We start from the raw sequence: 23,477 nt of genomic DNA on the forward strand, positions 1-23,477 counted from the left end.
TTGTACCACATCAATACTATATCTGAAGAATCAAATTCAATCAAACCACAAAAATATGTAGATATTTGTTCATCATGTTCACTTTGATCTCATAACTTGTTATCATTGAATGAAAAAAAATCCTTGAAAATTTCACAGAGAAACTAATTACTTATATCAAGCAAATCTTGCCATACACGCATTTTTACACGAGTATATACTCAACAAAACCTTGTTTTTTCACAAACAAGGCTTTCAAATGCCACTTTTACAATGTTTCACTGTGCCCTAGCAGACTAGCTCTTTTTTTCTTGTAGCACTTTTTATTGGAATAGAACTATATAAAGAACCTTGTAAAAAACTGTCATATCCGTGTCCGTATAAGTTAAATGTTCTGGGAAAAAAAACCCAGATTTTAGAATAATTACTGAAGTTAGAAACAAACGTGTTGCGACTTTAAGAACATTACAGTTTGACATCAGGAAAAAAAGTTATATCCTGAATGCTTCAATACATTACAAAATAACCAACACGAGTGCATACACATATCGAAAAGAAACATTATGTGGCACTGAACGAGTAATTTCATCATTCCTGACATGTTACTTTATAACAATACATCACCATCGCCAACTATAGATGTGATATGACAGTTTTACAAGAAGCTCTTCCAACTATTGATCCCATTATCAAATTAATTAATTAACTAATACACCATAAATAAAATACATATAATGTATAACGATTACTAACAATGAAGAAATAAAAGCAGTCAAGTCTTTCATTACACCGATTTTTCTGAGTCTTGGAAAAAAAAAATCTAGTGACTTTCTTGTTGCTCTTCTTCTTGCGAAAAATTCACTTTATCAAAGTCAAACTTCTCTCCCATGATTTTTTCATACAAATCTAAGATATCATCACATGTACTCTCAAAGTGTGACGTTGCGTCGTACGACTTGGAAATAAACACCTGAAGAAAACAAAACGTAAATTCATAAAATAAATAATGATTAAAATAAAGACTACCATTATCATTATAAATTATGGAAAGTTAACATATAATTATTTCAAAAGAACATGAAAATATGTTTGTTAAGGTCAAATTTTCATGGGGTATCTTTATTGCTCTTGGTTGACTTATATCCCAGCTTAACTTTTTCAGGACTCTAAGAACATCATATTTTAATTACTTCTGTTCAGCCTTTATCACCTCTTCATATATTTCCTTCATTATATCATAAAGTACTATAAAAATGTGAAATATTATCATGTTTATTCCTTATCAAAAATACATGTACCACTTAAAATTGTTCGACATTATGCCCATCCAAAGGAGTAAAGTGAGTGTCAAAATAAATTAACCTTTTGCCAAAATTTCTTTTAATTTTATAATTTACTTGGCATGGGTGATAAAAAAAACTCTCATGGCCGAAGGAAAATTTCTACAAATATAAGAGTTTACCTGTAAGGTTCAATTTATAAAAAGAGTGGGACAGTCTTTTTATATTTTAGGCAGATTTATATTTTATCCAAAACATTTTTCAATATCAACTGTTGGTCAATCACCATTATAACAGTCAATATTTTGAAATATATAGTAAATTCAGTTCAACTTGACAACAAAAATATGAGCATAACATCCCTTTCAATAAATAAAGAGAATAATGATAACGTACATTAGATTTTTCTGATCCTTCAACTGGCTCATAAAGATCACTGATGGTGACAAATCTGAAAATAAACAATAACACAATTATCATTTCTTGAAGTACACTGTTCATTTTCTGCTTATGTGAATTTTCCATTATATGCACACAGGAAAGTATTTTTCTTTTTGTTACTATTATATCAATGTAAATTTTGTTATTTACGGCAGACTACAAGATGCTACTTATTGCATTACTTGGGCAATCATTACTGGGATTACACATTCCATTCAAATTGCTCTCTCACAATAAAGAAATGAAGTCACAGCTGTTAGGAACAAAAAGTTCAAAATCAGTGACTAAAACAACTAACAGCAACAACCCTTTTTGGCTTCTAGTACTACATTAGATAAATGAAACAAATAGCATGAGGGCCATGATTGGCCCTGGGTTGCTCCCTAAGAAAAGGGCAAAATTCTTCAATATAGAAGTAAGTGAATAGGTCACATTAGAGATGTCCTTTTTCAACCAAGCTGCATAATTTATAAAATACTGAGAATGTCTGCTGGGAAAAGTAAAAGTAAAATGTGATAAACAAAACACTTAGATAGCACAGCACCACTTATCAGAACATTTTTCATGAGTTCCATTCAAGAAGTTGTTCTAAGTTTATTTTTTTTTATTTTCAGCCTCCATTGCCTTTAAATAAGTTAAAAATAAATGAAAAACAAAAGAAGAATATTTTTATCATGTTTGATGTTTAATCCTCAGCCTCAATTGGCCAAGCAACTTTGGCAACTTATCAATGCCACCTGTTCATCTGTACTGATTGTTGGTCAATTGGTATTTTTTTTTAATTTTCCTTATAAACAATGATTGTTTGATTTAGATTAAAATGTTGATTGTCTCCTGATATCCCTATCAGGAGTCAAGCAAATATGATCACAAGTTTCATTCAAGTTTGAAGTGATTTCAGGAAACATGTTGGACTGCCGACAATAGGTAGCTTATTTTTATCTTTTTATATCTTAAAAGTCAACCCTGAATCTTAAGTTCTGATATTACTGGTCACTTGCTGTTAACAGTTATATTATTAGTTATAAAGATTGTTGACAGGTTATATGGCCTTATATAAATGGCTATTATTACGGCTCTGGTTATATTTCAAACAGCTGTTTATATACAGCCATAATTATAACCTGTCAACAATCTTTATAACAAATTTATAATACAGCAAGCATTATTTTTAGAGAAAAAAGTAAGATTTCTTCAGCCGTGGAAAAAACTATATAAACGTCACGATTATCCAATGAAAAATAAAGTTACAAACATGCAGTATTATAATTGTTCATATACATTTTTATATAAATAAATGTCGCTAAAAAGACTAAGGTAATTACTTTTGTAGAGGATTGCCGAGTAAATTTATCCCAAGAGTTAGTTCTGCCTCAGGATTATCCGTTTCTACCGTGGTACTGACTATGCCCAAGAAAAATCCCTTTGGAGCAATACTGTGTGCTGAAGAGACCACACTCACATAGATGTCTGAAAATAAATATTAAGGGTGAAATATGTTGTGTTGTCAATATATATAACTTACCATGTATGTCATATTTAATCCAACTATGAAATTATTTCAATAGCATTTTACCACCAGGTTACACAAATGAAAAAAATAAAATAATAGTAAACCACTTTTTAAAGTGAGGGGACTGGGAAAACAAACTTTTAAGTCACATGAAAACTTTACAGTCTTTACTGCCTATGAAGACACCATGAAGTAAAGAGGGGTACAATTATATTATAAACCATATTAACTTTCCAATACAATTGAAAGAACTCAAAGTTCAATAAAAAGCAGTGTACATAATCATGAACAAGGTACAGTGGTAAATTTTGTCATTTCTTTATTATGTGTTAAGTGTTTAAAGGGAAAAAGTAACCTACCATGTTTTCTTTGAACTTGATTCTGGGGTATGATAATTTGAGTGGAACAGGCATCCTTTGTGTTAGGTACTGGTTTATCTAGAATGCATATAGCTCTTACTACCTACAATATACAATTGTCCTTGGTAAATGACAATATGAACATTAATCTTGGTCAACAGAGCTCATATATCCATTTTGTGTCCTAGACAAGATATTTACTTCCCTGGCATGTCATTTAGCTGATGACAATATTCAGATAACGATAGGATGGAGAAAGATGATTACTGATACAGAGTGCATTAACTAGCACTTGGCAAGACCCCATCACCATATATCTTTTCTCCAATAAAGAATTCAATGCCTATTCCTAACATTTCCCACAACACTTAGAAATGCAATTAATTCCCACTATGGGTGTGGATCGTCGGATAAGTGACGATCCGATCCAAACCACGATTCAGCACTTACGATTCACAAATCGAACCACAAATCTTTTGTTATCAAGGCACACATAAAAATATGTACATTAGTTATAAAAACATGTTTATTTAAAACAAAAAACAATACTAAACATTAAACATGAAATATAAACAAGGTTTATGTTTTTATTCTTTGGATGAGTATTTTTGTTTTGTTTTTGAAACCAATTACTTCCTAGCTCAGCATCATGGTACACCAGCAAATTGTATTTAGGTAAACTTCATATAATTTATACTCAAATCGTATTTTTCTCGATTTTTTTATAGTGTGTGAAAAACAGTGAATGTATAAAAGAAAATTAGATCGCGATCTAAGATCTCTGGGCTTACGAATATTCAAACTCGATTTTTCACTTTGATTCGTGATTATCCGAGTACTCAGATACTCGCCCCAGCCCTAATTCCCACTTTACTAATTGAATCTACCATAGTTAAAATGAGTACATGTATTTGTTTGTTTTAGACTTATATGTTATGAACTAAAATACTATATACAAATGTTAACATACCTTATCTGTCTTTTTTACTTTATCCATTGCATATAAAGGATCACATATGACCATTTTACATCTTGCTGTTTCTCCAGCAGACTTCACACCAATTACCTTTCCATCATCTCCATAAACTATTTCACACCCCTCTTTGTCCAACATGTATGTTCCTCCATATATTGCACTCAATCTGTGATAAAGAAAATAACAATTTATATTTCTTTAACTTTTTGTTGAAAGTCTGGAATGAAAGTGGGTCCAGAACAACATCAGACCAAGTGGTCCTGCATTATACCGTATTTGAATCCCTAAAATGTTGTTTCCTAAGACAAAGTTTCCTTTAAAGAAAAGCAAAATTTTGATTAAATTCATTTAAGAAATGCCCTCACATTGTTTAAGACAGTCAGCTCTAGTCAATTTGGAAAAATGATCTTTCAGCACAAAAAAAATGAAACTTCCAGCAAAACATTTTACCTATTGTATTGTGGCAATCAAATCTGATCCACAAATGTCAGATTCTGATTCACATTATCACATATTTAACTTACAAATCTTACACAAATCTTGTACATATCAAAGGTAAACAAAAAGCTGTTTTTAAAACAGAGAAGCACACCATGACAGTCAGTACGTAAAAAGTGTGAAATATGCACATATAAAACCTACCTTGCAAATCCTTGTGGAAGCTCACCAAGACCATAAAGTGGGTAAAGGTACGGGGACTTTCCACCTTCATACCGGGTCAATGAAGAATAGTACAGCTGAACTCTTTCAACAAATTCTCTCATTGGAGCATCTTTATAACTGAAATATGCAACCTTTATACATAAAATATTTGTTTGATTGTCACTATGATTTACTGAATATTAAATTTAGGCTATCTTTTAAGCTTCCACACAGTATTTGTGATATCAACATATGTTGGTAAAACCCTTGTTAGCGATCAGAAAAATATAGAGTGTCTATACTATGACAATGACCATGACCTCAAATTTCTTTATTTGTGTGTGTGTGTTGGGGGGGGGGGGGGGGGGGTGGTAGGGGAGGCATAATCATGGGCAGAGAAACATTTAGAACACCACTATACCAGAACTTCCATAACTGCTATGGAAACGACAGCATACTCAACTATTCTTAGTGCTTGACTGTAAGGAAGGGGTAATAACTTTGTAAAAAGTAAATCAGGAGTTATGGGACCTAAGCCAATCAATGTATGATTCAATCATGGTTAGATTATCACAGCGAACAAGTGTGTCAAGTTTTCAACCCACCCCTTCATTAGCTTTTTGAAGATACCAACTTGAATCAAAAAATGCAACTAGAGTGATTGTTTTAGTCAACTTGAGCATAATAGTTCTCCTTATTTTTTCTTAAATAATCTAATGTCGCATGTGTGAAACATTTATTTAGCATTTTTGCTATCTGTGAAAAATATCAATCATTTTGTTGTTTGATAATGATTTACTAAATTAAAGGGTAATCAAGAAGAAACAAAACAGTTTTACAGCCTCTTAATATTTATGGTCACACACTTCCAGTGACTTCCTATCTACATGTTGGGTACTAAAACTAATACTTATATTTAAACTTACGCTTCACTTCTATATAGAGCAAGAGCATTTCCCCCACACATCCCCGTTGTTATTTATCAACATTATTTCTTCCTAAAATATCTTTTTTGTTTAAAATTTTTGGGGGGCAAGGTCATTCCCCTGTTTTTTGGGGCTTTTTTAAAGTTGAATTGTTTTGGGTGTACCCTGGGGGAAGGGGTTTCGAAAATTTTTTTCTTTTTCAAAAATTTCCCCTTTAAAGCTACAATTTAAAATACCTAAATAATAAACAAAATTAAATTTAAATTTAATTATAAATGCAAAAAGTTTTGAAAAGGTTTAAAAAATCAATGCTTACGATACTGGTTGGTTAAGGTGTATTAAAGGTCAAGGTCAAATATGGATACTTTAAGTCTTTGTGCTTAATATTGTTTTTCCAAGCATCCAACAAAAAAATAAAGCAAGGTCATACATGAATTTCTTCTCCAGAAGATTTTGGACATGAAGACTTACATATTTATAAACAGCCAACTTCAGCAAAAAAAACCCTAGCCAAGTGTATAAATTAGGTGATTTGGAATTTACTATCCAACAGTAATGCTAATCACATTCTCAATTACTAATAAAAAATCTGACAGAATTTGAATACATTCAGTTCAATATAAGATTGTAAATATCCATAAATGTTAACTATAATTATTTTTCCTTAACTTTTTTTAATGATATTATTAAATCACCTTTAGACATGACACTTTAAATTCTTTCAAAATTGCTTCCTAGTCTGCTGCTATTTTTAAACACTTACATGTTGAGAGAGCTTCCTTCTCATTTGCTGGGACTTTGAAAATCTTTTTGTTGTTACCTCCTTTGTACACATAACTTCCCTCAATACATTTAAACTCAAGGTATCGAGTTACACCAGTATGTATTAAAAGTTTCACCAATTTTCCTTAAACAAAAATATTATCTTCATTTAATATAGGTATCAATCTAACTGTACATGTATTCCATGTGATTATCATAATTACAACATAATGGTGTTTTCAATTATATGAAGATTCTACATATATAACATTAAAGATGTTTAAAAAGACTTATGAGAACAACAACAACATGCCCCCAAAGTCAAAACCTATTTCTATGGTACTTTTCCATGTGTTTAAAGTTTACAAATAAATGGTGACATTTTAGATTACATATAAACAATGATATAATAATATGAATTTTATGAAACAGTGTCATTTCAAATTCAACTTACCACTTCCCATAATAAATTTAGGGATCAAATCCACATTCCAGTCACGGCCTCTACCCAAATCTTCTGGGGCTGTGCCCATGCCAAAATGCTTGTAGACCTATATACATAAAAATCAAGAATTATAATTTATATCTTAAATATTTCATGACAAAAGCAGTTTGTGCCATGAGGCAATTCTGCAGTGATAAAGAATGTCTAAGATATTGGTCATGTTTATCCTGCCATGATTTTCCATATTAAAGACATCATCTTAAATGTGATATTCAGCTTGCCAAATTTGCTGTATGCTCAAGGGTGAAGTTCAAATTTTTTGTCTCTTTGTGTAAATGATTATCTTAGTATCATTTCTGTAAAGTTTGCTCAAATGGGAAAATTAAATATTATAGAAATCATGAGAAACAATGGCTTAAGGCATTCACAAAAAGCTATTAAAAAAAGTAAAACTTACAGCATCAAGTGGAGTAAGAGAAGTACTTTCACCTCCATAGTAGTTATTCCTGTCCATATGCAGGACTTTCTTTCCAGCAACAGACATCAATCCACTGAGAACACATTCCTGAAAATATAATTGAAGTAGTTTTGAATTAAAAAGTTAAAATTACTTTATTTAATTAGAATCTACATACAAGAAATAATGACAAAAAATTGTCTTGCAAATCTTGAAAATTAAGCGGACTAACAGATTTCACTAAAGTTAAAAAGAGTGTCAGACATTCGTTCTGACAAACCATGAAAATTTGTCAGACCGAAACCAAATCTGTCAGACTGAAATTATATAATTTTCTAAGACAGTTTTCGGTTTTAATTTTTTTCTCCTTAAAAATCAGCACAGTCTTTACAGTGCATTTTCAACTCCTCCCTGTCGTACACAAACGACTCATGGTCCTGTTTCCGTTTCAGCATGCCCATTCACGCACTTAAGTAATACATGCACAATATTCTAGATGCATTCATTAAATTTTGTCTTTCCATACTTTTACTGCTGTTCTGCGTGCTCCTCTGACGTAGTTTTTCATTTTTTGGCACCTTTAGTGAGGCCATTTTGTATACATGCTACTTGGATAAAAGCCGGACAGTCAGACTGATCCGAATAAAAAAATTGCTGGACCTAATCAAAATTTTATTTTTGCTTTTCACCTTTTTTTTTTCAATATTCTTTTTATTTATTTATTTATTCCACTCCGATCATTATTTATTCGATCCATATGTTCTTAATTAACAAAAATGATTTAATAATTCATCTTTCATACAAATAAAACAACAAATCATAAGCATGAAAATCAAGGACGTTACATGTATAACTTATAACATGCAATTTTGACACTTTTATCAAGATAGATTACACAATGCTTGTTAGTATTAATTTTTTTTACAAAATGGCACCTTTATTAAAGTGAACACACTAGGACAAATGCGGAGACTTAATTTAAATCCTCGTTTTAAGACACAAAATATCATACAGTATGCATTTTCGACTTCCATATAATTTTGAAAAGTGCCGTACGGCTAGACAATACAGTGCGTCCTGGCTAGTCGTACGTGACTCACGTACGGCTAGAACTTTTGGCTAGCCGTACATGCCCGTACGGCTAACCACTTCCTTTTTTTTTACTTATTTTATAGCCGATATTCGGTCATTATTCCCAATTGAAAATAGTATATCATTTTCCAAATCCACAGAAAAAAATCCCAATTGATTATCGACAGTTAAAAAATAAAATTATTGAATAACATATTCTAAAATCTTCGCAAATAAGGGCATCTTCACCGTTATGGTGCTTAAATGTTTGAAGATGCCATTCTAGACAGTGATTCTTTGCATTCATTTAATCAGTGCAAAATTTCAAGTTATGCATTTTTTCCAATTTTTAAAAATTCCCAATTCCATTATGGGTCATTTTTTGCAAAATCCTGAAAAAAACCTGGGTTTAACATCTTACTGATTTTGGCGTGAGGGGTGAAATGTCTTCAAAATTCGAGGGGTGAAGTGTCATCAGTCATCTTATCTTTTGTCCATATCCTAGATTAGACCCCAGGGTCTACGCCAAGAGTGTACATATATATTACAGTAGGCTCATTAATTATTACTAGCAAATGGGACTCGGCACTGTGCCGATTCCCTGTGATTTCTAGTATATATGATGATTATATCTGTATACTAAACATTATAAAGGTCTATATTCCAGAAGATTGCCCAAATTATCTAAAATTCCTAGGGAAAACCCTATAAAATACATCAAATAAATGATATCAGGATTGCAATCTAACTAAATACCAACATATACTTGCTTATTTGAAATGCTTTAAACGAATAAACGATTAAGAATCAGCAACCATTAGTCTTTATTGATTTTTATCAACAGACTGAAAGGGGTGGGGTGTTCCGGGGATTATTTTTGACACTTAATCCAGTATATTCAATGAACATTTTACTTATTTCTTTCAGTTTAATTTAAGCTTACCGTAAGACCTGTTCCCAGAATGATGACATCATATTCTTCATCCATGGCGACACTGTAATCTTGAAATAATTCTGTCAAAGATTACACACCGGCGAAACCAAGATGGATGAATTAACGGCGGATGAATAAAAATGACGTAGTTCATATTATTCAAAATGTCCTGAATACCTATAAAGATATTTTGAATATACCTGAAGAATCATATTAATTAAATGTACAGTATTATGGTAGCATTTTTTAAGAATAATCGGAAAGATTGCAAATAATACGGCATAACATTAAGGACTCATTTTACGCGGAAATTACTAAGACATGCTGGTTGTTGTTAGGCACTTCCGGTGATAATGTCAGTCTCTAGCCATTTCCATACAAAGATGTAGAAATGCTAAGGTTTAACGTTATTTTCATACGTTTTTGAATCATATACATATGTTTAACTAAGAATTATCACCATTGCAATAGATACAGCTGAAAGTTTAAAAGGAATATATTCGCTATATCAAAGTAGCTCTGTTTCATTTCATTTTTCTTCAGACAATTTTTATAGTTGTTACTATAAATGCACCCGTCTGCATAAGCAACTCTGAAAAACTGAAATAAGGCCAATATATTATTTTGAGAGATTTTAGAATTAATATCAATGTTGCGTTCATTCAGAAATTCCATTTAATCTTTACACATTGATAATTAAGTTAGTTTTTATCAACTTTTTTTGGAAACTCAAAAACATATGTATGTAACAATGTAGGTGTTAATTAAGGTAAAGCATAGAGATCAGATAAAGTAGACTGAAGCAACATGTGCTCATTTCCATTTAGAACATTTATGCAAGATACAAGTAAACAAATTCATGAACATTTGATCAAGTAAATTTAATTTTAATAGAATTAATTCTAAGTGTTACCAATACCTTTTTTTCTATCTTACTAGAATTTTGTGAAATTAAGCCATTTTTTCTTCACAAAATTTTTTCTTCATGTTATTGTTCGAGTATTGACAAATTAGTTAAATTCTAAAAAATATGTTACTGTTTTAAATATAATTTCACATTCAGTATCCAGAGGTTTTTTTCCCCGGGAATCCCCCACAAATTTGGTGGAAAATAACCTTTATACAAAAGTGGAAGAACAAACTTGATGTGAATTGAATTATATAGAAAAAACGCCTGAGGGAACATAAGGCACATGTGAATGCTTCTTGCCCAGAAAGAAATTAAATTCTGATTAAACTTTCCACCATTTTATATTCTTATGTTTTAGTGAGAAACTCCTGCATTAACACCTAAAGTAATACTTGAGGACTGGTATTACCATGTATTTGCAAAATAATTTTATTATTTCTAAACAAGTTTTGTAAAATTTATGGTTAATAAAAAAGAAATAACCACAACAAAAAAGTACTATCATGATTTAAATTTTTTTTATTTCTGCTAAAACTTATTAGAAATTAGTGATTAAATTAAAAAAATATATAATATAATTATGTGCCTGACCAAATATATTTCCTTTAGAATGTATTTAGAATATTAAAAAAGGGGCAACAATCATTTTATTGTTCAAGTCAGAGTTATCTCATATTTTATGATTTTTGCTTAAATATATATTTCTATTTTTTACAGGTTTTATATAACATGACAGGATTGTAAAGGTACCATGTCAAAAACTGCATCACAGGCATCTAGGCCTTGTAGTAAAGCTGAACATGTTCAGTTACTGTCGGTCTCAAAAACATCTGGTAAGCAGTGTATATAAGTACCTATATATAACTTGTTTATATGACAGATTTTTATAATGCAAATAAATTTCCCAAATTTTAATTGGTTGACATGTTCTTGTCTACCGTATATTGTCAAAGCAATATTATTAATGACAAGAAATTTAGCCCATGAATACCCTGCTTGACTTTGTGGGTATGAACAGTATTTTTACTTAGCATCAAAATAACAGTATTTTTACTTAGCATCAAAATAGTGAACATCCTTCAATTAAATTTACTTATCAAGCATGTACATTTAATGATTTTCAATTAAATTCATTAGTTATTCAAGTGCTTAATTTGCATGTTGAATACTTGTTAATTTACAAATCAATTTATAAATTATAATGTCAGTGTTTCTTGTTCACTGAAAAGAAATTTGAATAACCTTTTAAAGTCATCTTCAATAGTCTTTTGACTTTTGTAATGGCAAGTTATTCTAAACTTATAATACTGGTGCAAGCTGATGAGGTAATTTGACATTATTTGCTTATAAGCCTTAAAGGAAAAATAAAGTTTACAATTTTGTTTCAAAAAATGTACACATGTTTTAATTTATAATTTACATGTAATGCAGACTCATTTGCGGCAGATGTTATTTCAAAGGTATTTCCATCAGCAGAATTGGCATCAGAAGCGAGTGCGGATGCTGGGAGGTAAACCTTTCATCACAATTTGTCATATAACATATAATCAATAAAAGTTTCTAGCATAACTTGTTAGCTTGGTAGGAAAAGTTAGGTCTGTTTGTTGCTGTTTAATAATTCAAATTTTGTACATGTTTTTCTTTGCAAATTTTTAAAGGACCTCCCCTAAGTTTTTTTTTTTTTTTTTTAACATGATGGGCTTTTTTCAAGATTTGTATGCCAGTACCATTTGATGTACGGCTGAACCAAAAACTTGCAATTTTTCAGATCTCCTCCCCCTCTTATTTTCCAGAACTAACATTAATTTTATATTGAGCAAGAGTGCTTTTCACACAAATCAGGCTAAAAATCGCACACAAAATCGAATTTTATTTTAATTCTGAGTACATTGTGTGTATATTCCTTTCTTTTCTTATGCAAATTTTTCCTTTTTAAGTACTTCATTCAATTTATGTAAGAATTTCAAATTTTATGTTTAGGCTTTTTTACCTAACTGATGCTCCTTTGAAAGAATACATACATGTATAATATCATTCATCCTGCACATATATTGAAATTGATTTATTTGAAGACACTAGTACATGTATGTACCTAAAAGCAGGTATGATATAGTAAAGAATTAAGGAGCTTTCTCCATCTTATTGTATGTAAAGCGATCACTGAAATATTGTTAAAAATATTGAATTAACTTTAATTTTATGTGTCTGAAATTTCATGTATTTATGTATGTGTGTTTTTTTTGTGTTTTTTTTTTTTTTTTCAAAAGGACATTTTCCTAAGTTTGTGAATTTGCTTTTGCAAAAAGTTAAAATGCAAATAATTTTAGATAAATCGTACAGCAGACTAAATAGAATTTTACTGGATCTTAAATTTGTGGGTTGACCTGTCCAAGAAACCACAAAAAAAAATGCCTCATGAATAATAATGACTTTGTGAATACTTTTCCAATAAAATTTCAAGTTTCTAGTTTTATAAGAAAATCAGTGCTTTCTTTATTAGTAAAATGTTGACAATTGTGGGTCTGATGAAGTTGCAAATGTTTGCCTTAATCAATCAAGTTTGATTAATTGATATCAATAAAATGTAATTTGTAACGTTTTGTTAGTGAAAAAATGTATTCATTTGTTGTTACAGTAAAGTTGTAACTGTTAGCAACCTTGGCAGTCATCTTGAAAAATGGACTGAAGATGCAGTTAAAGGCCAGCAAATAACAGGTATTTTTCCCAACTATATTCGTAAAACTGTTAAAGTATACCTTCAAAACCTAGTACATGTACTAGTTAATTTATAGATCTGTAGCTTTAGTTTTTGGCTATTGTTTTGACCCAGTTATACACTTGAGTGATATTGATTTTCATTAATGGTCATCAGTATCATAGCTTTAACATAAAAGCATGCAGTGTTTCAAGTTCTACCTGCTTCAACGTCTTTAAGGACAAAGGTGAAGGTCGCTTTGACCTGTAATAATACAACATAAACTGGCCATCAGATCAAAGTGCATTGACCAAGGAACTTCAGACTTAAGATGTAAATGTACTTTGATGAGTTCTACCTGCCAAAGTTATTTTCAGGTCAAAAGGTGGAGGGTCAAGGTCACTTGGACTTAAACATACAAAACTTAAAACTGGCCATTTACTAGTACCGTATATTTAGTGCATTTACATGGGAACTTCAACTTTTGTACATAATGAAATATTTTGAAACAAATCAGTACATAATAAAACCAGAGACAGACTGTAGGGTATTTTTATTATTTTTTCAGACACCTCAGAACCGGTTGAAGGTCGGCTTGGTCCAGTTGATGTCACTTTCCAGTTTGACATTCACACCAATGTTGGAACATTAATTGTTGATCAAGACAGATTGGGGGTATTTTCATTTTTTAATTTTTTTTATTGTTTCTGGGAAAGTTCAGTTAAAGTTTTTTAGATTTAGTTCAATAATTTTCACTTAAGATTTATTTGTGTAAAGGGAAATGAGTTTTGTATGACTTGTGAACTGAGAGAAAATTTGATAATAAATTGAAGTAACATTGGCTTAAAATTTATCTTTTGAATAAGAAATGCCTCTAAGTAGTTTAGCTTCAGATATATCAGGTAGTGATGTGTGAAATAGCTAAGAAAATCAACATTTGTACAATAAGCATTACACCCAGAGGCAAATTCGTGTTAAGTGTCTTTTAAAGTTAAACTTACTGCCTTTTGGGACCTGTCCAAGCCAGTTTCTATCTAATTCACTGGTGCGGCTATGCAGATTATCATAATTTTGGTAAAAATATATGGCTTAATCAGGTCCGCTTTTTTTCTCCCTCCATGATAACAAAATTTTACTTACTTTTTATGATGATATTCATATATACATTAAAATAATTAAGTAAAAAATTAAGAAAAAAATAAAATAAAGGCTTATTTTATACTTAGTAGAAAAGTTGCCCTTTATCTCATCTGCACATTCATTTAAATTCTCCAATGGCCCAAGACCCTTTTTTCCCCCCCAAGGTGAAAAAAAACATTGGTACATGTATCATCTTCACCAGTCATATTTTTAGCTGTTAAATTTATTAAAAAATACTGGTACATGTATTGTTTAAAAAATAGATTTTTCTGCTATGATTGACAGGTAGATTTTTCATCACGTTTTTCTCTTACATGAAATAAAAAAAAAAATAGAAATTTATTTTATTTTAGTGTATAATGATATTTTGTTTGTAGTATAGAATAAACAAATCATTCAATAAATGTTACTCATTTTCTATCTTTAGTTGTCAAGCCAGAGTAATTTTAGCAGTATGAAGGCAAACTGTTGTGTATATAGAGGTAAGTACAAAGCTATCTCAAATATTTTCATTTAGAAGGGGAGCTGTCTAATTGATAAAGTGTGTCAGTCGCTTGATGTCCAGGGATGTGGGCTTTTTTTGTGTCATACTGGGGTCAGGACCATGTTTCTCATCTGACTTTATGTTTCACTCCGATTGTACCTACCTCTGACAACTGCATCAAGAAATTGATTCTTTGGCATTATTGTATTGAATATAGTGTTACCTTCTTCAGGTTGAAAACAACTTCAGACAAATGCAGCAACTATGTCTTTGTAACTAACAATAAAAGAAGTTTTAAATGGAAATTCTTGAAGTCTCTGTTTTTATGTTTAGCTTTTTCAATATGAATTAATCTTTACCTATAGACTTTGAAGTAGTTTAAAATTCTTAAATTTTACTTTTTTCTTTCAATAGGAAAATGGGCGTATGAAGTAATGCTTGGATCAAAGGGTGTAATGCAGATAGGCTGGTGTACCATAAAATGCAAGTTCTCACAAGAAGTAAGTAAAGTGTCAGAAATACTTCTAAATTCTCTAGTTCAAATAAGGAAGCAATAAGTGGTTCTTCTCAGGTGCTGGTGAGTGACGGAAGTAATACACCAAGGGGCACCAAAGGTTTCAGTCTTCCAGGAAATTCAAAAAAGTTACCAAATAACCTTTACAATATTGGTGTGACATGAAACCAAACTAAAAAGTTTCTAGTAATTTGATGTATTTAGTAAAAGTTAAGTTTCAAGATCCATATGAGTCATGTCTTCTCCCTCAAAAGTTTGTAATGCACTTACTTTTGTGATGTAATTTTGGTAATGTATATTACATTGCATTAGTCACATAGTGTTTGTATAGTCCCCTGTTACAGTATATTTGTATCTATTGAACAAAAACAACAACAACACAAATTGGATTAAATGGATTTATTTACTTTGGACTACTTTTGTATAGGAAGGTGTTGGAGATACTGAGGATTCCTACGCCTATGATGGTAGCAGGCAGAGAAAATGGAACAAAACAACACAGAAATATGGAGAGGCAAGTGCAGTAAATAAACCCTATATGTTTGTTACATTGAACCAGCAACTGACCCATGTTGGTTGAAGGAATTTTTATATTAGATTTGTAAAAATAATCAGCTAAGACAGTGCATGATCTCACTAGAATGTTCAATGAAATAGCTTATCTAATTGGTTCTATAATGGTGGAGCCTTTGGGGAGCATAGAATTGTTTTATTCAACAAGTTCAATAAATTCAGTATTGAATCTTATAAGAATCTTACACTGACTGCCGGAAAAGACTGGAATATCTAGCTCGAGGGTAACTGTTTACGGTGCAAAAGAGGCTCTGCCGAGTTTCCACTAAACAGTTACCTGAGAGCTAGATATTCATGTCTGTACTGACAGCCAGTGTTTGATTTTTTTTTCTTGCATATTAAATATCAATTATTTTCAGAACAGAAATTATGAAAACTGATATTTTTATTACATACTTTTATCTTATACAAACTTCATTCATAACGGTAAAATGACGTCATCCTTAGAACCCAATTCAATTATAAAAGACGCTCCGCAATGACATCATTTAAAGCACGAGACTTGTCTTACATTGGGGGTGTAAGACAGGGTTTTCTAGCACCGGTGATAACAGGAGATAGTCCTGTCTGATATGCGAGATCACAAATATATATATAAGAAATAATATATCCCAAACAGTGAACTGTGATTATAACGCTCAATAACATCACTGTTTGGAGTTTGGATGTGAGGAATTATATTACGAGGACGTAGCCGGAGTGATAATTATTATGATGAGCATCTGAACGACAAACAGTGATGTTATCAAGCGATAAATCACGGATTTGGATATATTATTTCGATTCTAACATGACATCAACAAATAATTGCTGCCATACCTGATGTAAAGCAAAACTGGGGCTGATTTGTTTCCATACTTATTTTCAGCACATCGCATTTTTAGTGGTTGCGTCACATGTATAATGATTACGTCACATATCTAAATATAAAACATCAACAGTGATTTTATTGCATAATAACACACACTTTCGGTTCTTCTATATTCAAAAGTGAAAAATGTGGGTCGTGTTCAAATATTCTATTTATAACATATATGACATAAGAATGGTAAACTGTTAAAAAAGAGTCATTTTTCGTTGACGCGCATGTAGTGTAACGCTTACATTAGTGCACTTTAATGCTATGTTTATATATAAAGCAAATGACATCATGTGAAAGTGTTATTACACTAGTGTAAAATCGTTTTTATTAAATGGCTTTATTACACTTCTGTGCCACGGTTTATGTGATAATTTCTTTTTGTTGTTGTCATCTTTCAAGGATTTTTAAGAAAGAAATAGGCTTTGTACATGTTTCAACTTTATTAAAATCAAGTAAAGTGTTTGTATGATATGTTGTTTTATTCAGGCATGGTGTACGGGAGATGTGATAACGTGTACAATTGACTGTGATACAGGTTCTATATGCTTTTACAGGTATTTCATCAGTGAAATATAATCCATATCACTAGTATTCTACTACTCATAAAAAGATATTGTTTTTCATTCATATGCATTTATTGTAGAGTTCTTTATTTCATTTTTATAATAGAATAGGTGTTTGTGTAAACTTGTAGAAAAATAAATTTTACAATATGAAATATACTTCTATTTTACTTTAAAATATATTCAGTTTAATTTTCACTTGCGTAATACATCCATGACATTGCTAAAACTTTCTAAGTCTGTTTATTTTAAATCATTACCATTTCACTGATGGGAGTTTGAAATTCAATGGAGGTATTTGTTAAATTTGTTAATTTGAAAAAGTAATAAAATTGATTGTTCCACTATGGAGCCTGTTTGTTTCTGAAATTACATAAAGTATCATGTGCAATCTTCTACACGGCCAATAGACTCTACATGATCGCTTACCATGCTAAATATGTTAAATGGATCAGTCCAATTTTCAATCTGGACAAAAACCATAAATAATTTTTTTTTAAATATATTTTTTCAAAATATGTTATAACTGAAAAAGCAGACAGTGCAGACCATGATAAGACAATCACAAACGGTATGGTTGATCTTGGTCTGTACTAGTCACATAGGTAGAATCATTTTCCTCTAGGAGGCTAAGTGTTCAAGAGTGTAAGTATTGAAATTTCATGTGTTACTTGCCATATGTTTCAGAAATGGTAAGAGTTTAGGGGAAGCATTTTCGTGTGTAAGACTTGGACCAGGATATGCCTACTTCCCAGCTGTTAGTTTATCACTGGGAGAAAGTCTTAGAGCCAATTTTGGTGCTACACCTTTGAGATATCCTTTTATATTATTGTAGGAATGAAAAGTTTTATTGTCATCATTCATTCTGTAAGTTACGTGTATTTATTTCATTAAATTTTTATTATGCATTATAACTTTTTTCTATTAATCTATTTTCTGTGTATAATTTGCGTGTTCGTGGCCGAGGGGATAAGGTCAAACCACTTACTCCTCACCTCTGTGGGTTTGAAACCCGACAGGGACTTTGGATTCTTAAATGTAAGAAAGCTATCAAGCTAGCTTACTCTACTCAGGTGCACGTTCTTGCCTGACATAATGCAGAAGGGCACCTTCCTGCACCAGTAAAGCTGCAAGTCGCCATATGACCTACACTGTGTTGGTGCAATGTAAAACCTAACCAAAAAAAAGAAGTCTGTGTAAAAATGGATTTGAGTATAAGTTTTATCTAAAATTACACTGTCTTTACAAACAGTTTACAGGAAACGGTATGAACATGTCTAGCTAAGTTATCATTTACATTATTCTTAAAGTTAGTAAAGCTTTATATTTGCCGCAAAATTAAAAAAACCAAAACATTTGTTTCAATTTTCTTAATAGAATAATTCCAAAATACCTGTATAAAAGAAATACTTAAGAGGGAATGGTGAATGCATGAAATCATTGCTAAAATTTTAAATCCCTACTGGTATGTATATTTGAAAATGTTCTGGAACATTTTATTTTGTTCAGGTACAATATTCATAACATTCTGTGTTGAATAATAGAGACATTCTATGTTACAACTCTTTTGAGAATCAGTCATGAGATGATAGAAGCAACATTATTTTATTACTAATAAATTTAACAAAAAAATATTTCAGCGTAATATAAAGCTTTATACCCTTTAGATTTATTTGTAATTTGATTCTGTTGCTGAAAAGTTTGATTTGTACGATACATGTGTATGATATTTTCACTAAACTTTTCACTATTTACCCTAAAACTGCATGCTCTCTATTGATTTTAGATTAGTGTAGTGTCAAAGTTTAAGCATATTTATTCCAGATGCTTAGAAAAGGTGAATTTAAAGGCAATAAGGTATTGATAATATATCTGATATATGAGTAGGCAAGTGTGTGTGTTTTTTTTTTTTGGAAAGATTTTTTAAAGATTGATCTTGCAATTTGTCATGTATGATGCCCCTTGACTTCAGACAGATATCCAGTGCCAGGCTACTCTCCCCTTCAAAGCTCACCTGTTACTGATGTTGTGAAAACCAACATATTACTATCCTACATAGAGAAACTGCTGAAAATTCACATGGAAGTGGTTGAGGTGAGTTTTTTTATGGTCCTGAAAATTTTCTTATTGGAGTACTAGTTGCCAGTTTACTCTAAATTTCACAATGCTTACATGTAAGCAACAAAATTTCAACTCCAGTTTAAATTTAAATTTGTATTGTTTATATGACAATGCTAACATATTTAATCTTACAGCACAATCTTCTGGCGCATATTTAAGGTATCTGTTGCGTTATTTGTTCCTTATATAGACCTCCTCTGTTGAATTGGGTTGTAGATAGGGTCATTTTCTGGGATTATGGTCACTGAGACAAAAAAACAAAACTGAATTGTTCATGGCTTTCTTGTCAAAAATATTAATGATAGATAATTTATGTAATATATATTCGTCAAGCTTTGAATTTGAATCAGTACATTTGAAGTTAAAAGGCATTTAGTGTCAAAAACACAAAAAAATTAGCTACCTGCAGTTTATAGTCGGTCAGACCTGCATGGATGTGCAGGCTGGCCTGACTCTATACTGGTAGCAAAGACTTTTTACTTTTGAATCCAGCACATTAGGGGCTAAAAATCATTACTTTCTAGTGATTAATTTGGTAATGAAAGATCATTTTATTTATTGTAAAATGTATGTAAATGATTTGTCTGGTTATCGTAACTTCTCTCTGTGACAGGTTCCTAAATCACCTGACAAGGAAATGTTATCAAAGGAGAAAAAGCCCGCCCCACTTACAGAAACAAGAAGTAAAGAAAGTTCCGTACTGCTGATTGTTGCCCAAGTCTTTGATAAACTTGCACCTTACTTGGTAAGTATTTATTTCTTCTTTCAAAGATTTTTTTTTTCATGGCATGATTAATTTAAATGATTTTGTATTATATATTGGTTCAGTAGATTATTTCCAGATCAAATTTATCTCCATTCTGATTCAAAAAGAATATTAACATATTTTGTTCCAAAACTGGTGAAATAGTAAAATAATTTGAACTGATAAAATTAAGAAGTTAACAATTCAGAACCTGGTCATACTATATGAATGTACATGCTGGTCAGACTGTATGCTGCAGGCATAGGAAAATATCATTTTAACATCAACAGAGTCAATACTACTTATAAATGTGCTGTATAGATATTTGAGTATTAAATGCTGTTCGATTATTGTACATGATGAGACTGATAAAGCTAATATGCCAATAGTTAGGAATAGGTAGCCTACTGCATGAGGTCAACCTTGGGTAAGAACCATGTTTTCTCATATGACACAAGCACTGGTTAGTTCCAGTCTGCTTATGATTGTGACGACATTTTTTCCCTTGTCTGTTTCAGGAGAAAAAAGTTAAGCAGTTATGATTGCGTTGGTGTTGTGTTGTCATGCAAAAACTTAAATATAGCCTGTTATTCAAATATTTTAATCGTTATCAACATGCAACTTGGTAAACTTGCATGATGCAGTTGACGGATAAGGGTCATAATTCTGAAAGTAATATTTTTAATAGTTATGCCCCTTTTTAACTATGACTTTTTAACAGATAAGTTTTAACACCACATGCTGTGCTCTTGTTTCATATGACACCAGTACTGGTTTTTTCTAGTCTACTTGAGGTTTTAACCACATTTTCTCATAATTATGACATTAGTACTGGTTAGTTTCAGTTTGTCTATGGTGTTGACCATGTTTTCTTATTTGACTCTAGAGCTTGTTTGTTTCAGTCTGCCATGGTTTGACCACATTTTCTCATAATTATGATACTAACACTGTTCCAGTTCCAGGAAACTCAAAATGTCATCAACATATCATCCAGTATTTAAAAAGTTCTTAAATAAATTACTTTTAGAGACTAGTCATTTATTGTTAAATAATGATTTATTGTAGAGAAATACATACGTTACAGAAGCTTGCTTGTTAAAGCTTGTACTTAGACTGAATGATGTCACCATGGCAACAAGTCATCAGCCAATCATATCCAAGCTTCTAGACTACATGTGGGCTTTCATGCAGGTTTGTGTTATAAATTCACTTTCCTTGTGATTGATCATGAAATCCTAACTAAGGTAATTCACACTGTACCTCTGCTCTGGCATATATAAAAGTGATATCAGTTCCTTGCAAAAGTTTTAGAGAGAGGAGAAAAATCCATCTCAGAGATTAGTACAAGCCTTCTCCAAGTAGACTTATTCTTTGATATAAGATTTTAACATCATTTTTGTCTTTATTTAATATCACTGTTCCTGTTTGTAACCTGTTGAGACATGTGTGATTGTGTGACATTTTGGTGCATGTTTTTCAGGGATTTGAGGTCCGAGGTTGTGTGGAGAACTTAATGGTATCACTCCTGTCTTCATACAGATATACCCCAACAACTACAGACTTTAGAAACAATGTAAGTGTCATATATGTAAGTGTGTTTACTCTATACTCAATAAGGGTCCATCTTCCCAGGGACCACTGTACTGCATTACATGATGTTATGTAGAGTACAGGCCAGGGACATGTTGCCATCATGCTCTCAAGAGTTCATTTTAAGGCACCATCATGACAAATTTGTCCCTTTACAAATTTCAGAGAGATTGTTATCCAAAAAGATGACTTATGAGCCAATGTTAAGACTTGTTTATTATACAGTTATTATAAATTGTTGACAGTTATGATAAATTGTTGAGTACAATACTGAATTATAGTCTGATATAGGTTTTGCAGCTGTGCACTAGTCTAATTGAATCAGTTTTGTTCTCTACAGTGGGAATGGGGTATATAATGACATTTTTATTATGCCCCCACAATGTGGGAGCATATAGCGTTGCACTTGTCCGTCCGTCCGTCCAACCCAAAATCTTGTGAATGCAACTCCTCTTAAACCAGATGGCAGATTTGCTTAAACTTACAGGGATTAACAACCTTAATGTGTAGATGGTAGTAAAGGAAGGAATTTTTGCTGCGACCAAATTTAACAGAATTATGGCCCTTTGTTATCCCCCGCCGATGGAATCGGGAGGGGGATATAGTTTTGGCGTTGTCCGTCCGTCCGAGCAAACATTTGATTATTATGAGCTTCATTCCGTAGTTAAATAAAGAACAAAAACTCATAAAATTCAAATTAAGAGCTTTTTTTTTTGTTTTTATGAGCTTATTTTGCTTATGGACGTTGGTCCAGGTGGTGTTTATGAGCTGATTTGCCTCATAAACATCAAGAGTTGGTATGTCCGTCCTTCAGTCCGTCCATCCGTCTATCCGAATTTCGTTTCCGGAGTAGTTCTCTGCAACTACTGGCTGGAATTCAACGAAACTTTATGGAAATCATCAATATCAAGAGGAGATGCGCATATCGTCGGCTTGTTCCAGTCTGACCCTTTAACTCAGAGTTATGGCCCTTGATTAGTTATGTAGTATGCATATAGAGTAAAATCGTTTCCGGAGTAGTTCTCTGCAACTACTGGCTGGAATTCAACAAAACTTTATGGGAATCATCAATATCAAGAGGAGATGCGCATATCGTCGGCTTGTTCCGGTCAGACACTTTAACTCAGAGTTATGGCCCTTGATTAGTTATGCAGTAGGCATATGGAGTGAAAATCGTTTCCGGGAGTAGTTCTCTGCAACGAAACTTTATGGGAACCTTCAATACCAAGAGGAGATGCGCATATCATCGGCTTGTTCCGGTCAGACACTTTAATTCAGAGTTATGGCCCTTGATTAGTTATGCAATATGCATATGAAGTAAAAATCGTTTCCGGAGTAGTTCTCTGCAACTACTGGCTGGAATTCAAAGAAACTTTATGGGAATCATCAATATCAAGAGGAGATGTGCATATCATCGACTTGTTCCGGTCAGACTCTTTAACTCAGAGTTATGGCCCTTGATTAGTTATGTAGTATGCATATAGAGTAAAAATCG

General features: G+C 31.8%; 2 protein-coding genes across 2 annotated transcripts in view; one reads left to right on the forward strand and one right to left on the reverse strand.

The window, feature by feature from the left end:
* Positions 1–225: 225 nt before the first annotated feature.
* On the reverse strand, positions 226–9,947 carry LOC132726523 (rab GDP dissociation inhibitor alpha-like). Its single transcript, XM_060711859.1, has 11 exons — positions 9,795–9,947; positions 7,781–7,888; positions 7,333–7,429; positions 6,853–7,023; positions 6,117–6,168; positions 5,191–5,328; positions 4,543–4,714; positions 3,573–3,675; positions 3,026–3,170; positions 1,656–1,710; positions 226–949 (listed from the first exon to the last, which is right to left on the reverse strand). Exons 1-11 carry the CDS (start codon positions 9,837–9,839, stop codon positions 800–802), a joined length of 1,236 nt encoding a protein of 411 aa, XP_060567842.1. The 5' UTR covers positions 9,840–9,947; the 3' UTR covers positions 226–799.
* Positions 9,948–10,096: 149 nt separating this feature from the next.
* LOC132726520 (E3 ubiquitin-protein ligase RNF123-like) overlaps positions 10,097–23,477 on the forward strand; it is a 50,770-nt gene continuing 37,389 nt past the window's right edge. Inside the window, exons 1-14 of the mRNA XM_060711852.1 lie at positions 10,097–10,184; positions 11,413–11,528; positions 12,127–12,205; positions 13,331–13,410; positions 13,959–14,065; positions 14,958–15,012; positions 15,429–15,514; positions 15,956–16,042; positions 17,450–17,517; positions 18,214–18,337; positions 19,501–19,620; positions 20,261–20,392; positions 21,458–21,583; positions 21,873–21,965. Coding sequence (XP_060567835.1) covers positions 11,447–11,528; positions 12,127–12,205; positions 13,331–13,410; positions 13,959–14,065; positions 14,958–15,012; positions 15,429–15,514; positions 15,956–16,042; positions 17,450–17,517; positions 18,214–18,337; positions 19,501–19,620; positions 20,261–20,392; positions 21,458–21,583; positions 21,873–21,965 — 1,239 coding nt within the window. The 5' untranslated portion in view covers positions 10,097–10,184; positions 11,413–11,446. The remainder of the gene's footprint in view (positions 10,185–11,412; positions 11,529–12,126; positions 12,206–13,330; positions 13,411–13,958; positions 14,066–14,957; positions 15,013–15,428; positions 15,515–15,955; positions 16,043–17,449; positions 17,518–18,213; positions 18,338–19,500; positions 19,621–20,260; positions 20,393–21,457; positions 21,584–21,872; positions 21,966–23,477) is intronic.

This window comes from Ruditapes philippinarum, unplaced genomic scaffold, assembly GCF_026571515.1.
Source record: "Ruditapes philippinarum isolate M1 unplaced genomic scaffold, ASM2657151v2 ctg346_1_1_1_1, whole genome shotgun sequence".
Taxonomy (NCBI): domain Eukaryota; kingdom Metazoa; phylum Mollusca; class Bivalvia; order Venerida; family Veneridae; genus Ruditapes; species Ruditapes philippinarum.